The following is a 4,265-nucleotide window of genomic DNA, read 5'->3' on the forward strand; positions in this document are numbered from 1 at the left end:
GGAACTTCCTCTTGAATTCTTTCTTGACTCCGTACCTAGCGTAGTTAGCTTCGCCGAGGGTGGCAGCCTTGGCAAAGCGCTGGTGGGTCAGAGCTCCGTTCGTCCCCAAGGCCCGCGGGGACCAAGGGTTAACAGGTTGCACCAGGTGAAGGTGGAGATGACCACTTCCGAGGGAGAGGCTGTGTATTGCGCATCCACTCGGCTTGTAGCACAAGACAGGCCGAGCCCCCCACCAAGAAGCGGCACTCCCCCACCCCCTGTTAACTGGGTTACAGGTAGTCGCAACACTACCCGGTGAATGGAGAGAGGGACCGCTCGGGCGGAGCCGTCACTGACCTGGCACCAGGCCCTGGCCGAAGCCAGCACCCAACCCAAAGAGAGTCATAGATGGGTAGAAATCCAGCGAACCGGTAGAGGTGTAGGAAGGAAGTTGCCTCAGGACAGAAGCCGCCGATATTTCGAACAGAGACTGTTCTTCTTCTGGGCACCGTCCTCATCATTGGCATGGTATTTAAAGGGTTAGGTGTGACGTGTTTAAAGGTTCATGCAAATTGTGGGTCAACAGCCCGGAGGGAAGAAAGGGTCCGTACGGGCTTCTACGGCCGGAGTGAATGGCTGCTTTGTTAGAGTGTGGAGGGGATTATGTGAACGTAGTGATCTAGGCTACAGACCGGTTACAGAAAAATGGCAGGTTCACGAACACGTGGACGAAACGGGACAACAGGCAAGAATTAGCAAGCATAGCGAGAGATAAGGAGGTTAGTGGTTACCTGGGGAAAATTCCAGAACGAGCAAATGATTTTTTTTAAATATATATTTGTAATACAAAGTTGTGGCATGCAATAAAGAGAGCAGAAAGCAGTGGCCATGCAGAACATAACAGATGATGAAGGTAGAAGGGACAAGCATATTTTATTTGTGAAGTGTTTCTAGGTTACCTTCTGATTTGTTGATACCAGACGGGTGAAGAGCGTTGAACTTGTATATGAGATAAGACTCCCTATCACGTCTGTCACGTGTGGATCTAAACCCGGTTTCTAGAATATATAGTTTAATGTTGTCAAAATTGTGACCAGGAACGTTAAAGTGTTCGGCGACTGCTTTGGGGAGTTTGTTGGACGTGTCGGTTCTGTGTCCGGTAAGGCGGTTGTTCATTTGTTGGCCGGTTTCACCAATGTATTGCATAGAGGAGTCACCGCATTCAATGCAGTATATGACATTGGAGCTTGTGCACGTGAATGCGTGGTTAACGGGGTGGGTGTAATTGCTCGCAGTGCTTTTGATGGAGTTAGCGTGTTGAACGTGCTTGCATGTTTTGCAGCGCGGGAGGTTGCAGGGTCGTGTTCCCGTGTACGGGGCGCTCGTTTTGCTGATTTTGGCATTGACCAAGGAGTCTGCCAGGTTTCTTGCGCGTCGGTATGTCACCTGTATGGGATTTGTGAATATGTTGCTAAGTCGGTCAGTGCTTTGGAGGAGGGGCTCGTGCTTCTGTAGAATGGCTTTGATGTTCGGAAGTGCGTTGGAATATCTTGTGATGAAGCGTATTTGGCACGCGTCGGGATTTTTTCGGTTTTCCAGAGCCTCGTTTCGATCGAGTGTGAGTGCCTTGCGACGGAACTCGGTTAGGAGGGAGTCTGGATAGTCCCTTTGGGCAAGTGTACTGCAGAGTTCGTCAAGCTTCTCAGCGTAATCTGTGTCGCTTGAACAAATTCTGCGTAGTCTTACACTCTGCCCATTCGGAATTCCAACCTTACAGTGACGCGGGTGGTGACTCTTGAAGTGAAGGTATTGTTGTTTGTCAGTTGGCTTTTTGTGCAGGGTTGTGATGAGGTTGCCGTTGTCTTGTGATATTGTGGTGTCGAGGAAGTTAATTAAGTGAGTTGACTGTTGTGATGTGAACTTTATGTTGCTATGCGCAGTGCTCAGTAGATCTACGAACTTTTGAAATTCATGTTCCCCGTGTTCCCATATTATCAGTATATCATCGATGTATCGAAGGTACACCGTGGGTTTTAATGAGAGGGCGCTGAGAACTTTGTTTTCTAAGAACTCCATGAAGATATTTGCGTATGTGCGTGCAACAGGTGTGCCCATACTTGTACCGTGTACTTGTAGGTAGTATTCGCCATTGAACTCGAAGTAGTTCAGTTTAAGGACCAAGTCCATTAGAGCGAGTATGGTTTCCGTGTCTTTTCTGGTGTTTGTTGTAGAAAGGGTATTGCAGAGGGCTGTGATTCTGTCGTTGTGTGGGATGTTAGTATACAGTGATGTCACATCCAGCGTGGCTAGTATTGTGTCCCCACCAAATGTACGAGTGTTGTTTATATCTCTGATTATTCTGAGGAGGTGGGGTGTGTCTTGTACATGTGATGGCAGTGTTGTCGGAATATGGTTTAAATAGTGGTCCAGGAATTTCGAGAGTCTTCCTGTTGGTGTGTTGTTATTAGATACAATTGGCCTGCCGGGGATGTCAGCCGTATAGAGCTCGTTGGCGTGTACCTTGTGGATTTTGGGCAGTAAATAGAAACGACCTGCGCCTGTGTTTGATGGGGTGAGATATCTGAGGTAGTCACGTGTGATGAGCTTTCGTTCGTGGAGGTCCTGTATGGTATGAGTTATTAGCGCCGTGTACTCCTTTGTTGGATCATGGTCTAGTTTGAGGTAGTGTTGCGTATTGTTGAGTTGCCTATGAGCTTCAGAAATATATTTATCTGTGGGTCAGATGAAGATACTCCCACCCTTATCTGCGGGCTTGATAATGATATCATCTCTGTCAGCTAGCGCTTTGATGATGTCACGCTGTGTTTTAGTGAGGTTGTGACCACGCGAGCTTTGGGAAATACCGCGAAGGATGTCGTTGCTTACTTGTTTAATGTACAGGTCTAATGCGGGTTCTCGGCCGTGATTTGGTGTCCAGGCTGATGGTAGTCGGAGGTCGTTGTTGTTTTCTTGTGTTGTATGAGTGAAGAATTCTCTAAGGCGTAGCCGTCTCGCAAAGTCTGATATGTCTTTATGGATTTCGTATTCGTTAAAGGGACCGAAAAGTGAATATAAACCTATCGAAACTTTATGTTCAGTGAAAAGCTTGAACCTTCTAAAGTTCAAATGTCAAAGAACTCCGCTTAAAACGCTGTAGTTTTTTTTAAATCGAATTTTCGATGATTGCATGTCTAGGTACCTAGTAGGAAACCGGCAGTCTCTCAACAATGGCATAACACCGCGCCATCTGTCGAGGATGCATGTAATACGCGCGGTTCCACTCGCTAATCCAGTGAAAACGAAAGTGGTTGTGAGCGTCTGCAACCACTTTCTACGTCGAAAATGTCGAGTCTCCCGAACCTGAGTGCGCTAGAACTCCGCATTCTAGAACTATCGCGTGCACAGAACTTCTGTTCGTACGATAGCATGCCGGAAAGTGTGTACGTCGCAGCAGAAGATTCATCATCCTCAGATATATCGGAGTCACCGCCGTCCTCACCAGGATCTGATCGTGCCGGGAACGCGGACTGGTTAGTGAAATTTATATGTATTAGGGAGAAGCACTTGTTTAAGGTGAAACAAGCGCTGTTTTTTCGTTGTGCAGGTGTTCTTGCGGGAAGTGCAAACCGATGGATACCGCTGACGAGTGTTTGTGCTGCCGGGAGGTATAGAGAACGTCTGTAAAAAGCAGACGGTCAACTGCATTACAGACAACGAATATTTCGAGATACTCTGCCTCGACACCGAAGTTCTGCGAGTGTCTTTTACGTACATCCGAGATACTGAAGAGTATGGCAACATACGTGACATCGCCGTGAACAAGTGAGTGTTTACGCGCTACTTGAACGGCAAACTGAATGGAAAAACCATATTTCTGCAGGAAATTCCGTTATATCGCCTATCGGCAATTCACATGGTGGATATGGGGTGGTCTGGGAAAGCACCATAGGAAGATTCTTCCTGCCTGCGTGGTGCACGCCATTAGGGATGCTTTTCCATCAGATGTGTATAAGGGCTTTGAACCTGCACACTTGTAAAAATGTATATTGATGCCTGCAAATTTTCATTTCTAGCTTGCTGCGAATTTTTTCATTGCTTTTTCCTTTCAGATAGTCCCACAATATTGTAATTATTATGTTTGTGCATGGATGCCTTTCATCTCATGTCTTGTATATATGAAGAGTAAATAAAATAATTTTTATCATTGTACTTCACCTGAACTGTGTTTATAATTTTTTATACACTAGAGATTGACCAGGTTTGCAAATGCTAATTAACGGTTGAAA

At 46.4% G+C, this 4,265-nt stretch overlaps 1 protein-coding gene across 1 annotated transcript; it reads left to right on the plus strand.

Annotated features, from left to right (window-relative positions):
* Positions 1-3,321: 3,321 nt before the first annotated feature.
* On the plus strand, positions 3,322-4,016 carry LOC135373368 (P2X purinoceptor 7-like). Its single transcript, XM_064606583.1, has 4 exons — positions 3,322-3,509; positions 3,584-3,627; positions 3,690-3,801; positions 3,860-4,016. The coding sequence occupies exons 1-4, from the start codon at positions 3,322-3,324 to the stop codon at positions 4,014-4,016; spliced, it is 501 nt and encodes a 166-aa protein (XP_064462653.1).
* Positions 4,017-4,265: the final 249 nt, after the last annotated feature.

The sequence above is a fragment of the Ornithodoros turicata genome, unplaced genomic scaffold (genome assembly GCF_037126465.1).
Source record: "Ornithodoros turicata isolate Travis unplaced genomic scaffold, ASM3712646v1 Chromosome24, whole genome shotgun sequence".
Classification (NCBI taxonomy): Eukaryota; Metazoa; Arthropoda; class Arachnida; order Ixodida; family Argasidae; genus Ornithodoros; species Ornithodoros turicata.

Coding starts and splice junctions, on each gene's coding strand:
- LOC135373368 (XM_064606583.1), top strand. CDS start 3,322: ATGTCGAGTCTCCCGAACCTGAGTGCGCTAGAACTCCGCATTCTAGAA. Junction 3,510..3,583: donor CGTGCCGGGAACGCGGACTG/GTTAGTGAAATT, acceptor TTCGTTGTGCAG/GTGTTCTTGCGGGAAGTGCA. Junction 3,802..3,859: donor CGTGACATCGCCGTGAACAA/GTGAGTGTTTAC, acceptor ATATTTCTGCAG/GAAATTCCGTTATATCGCCT.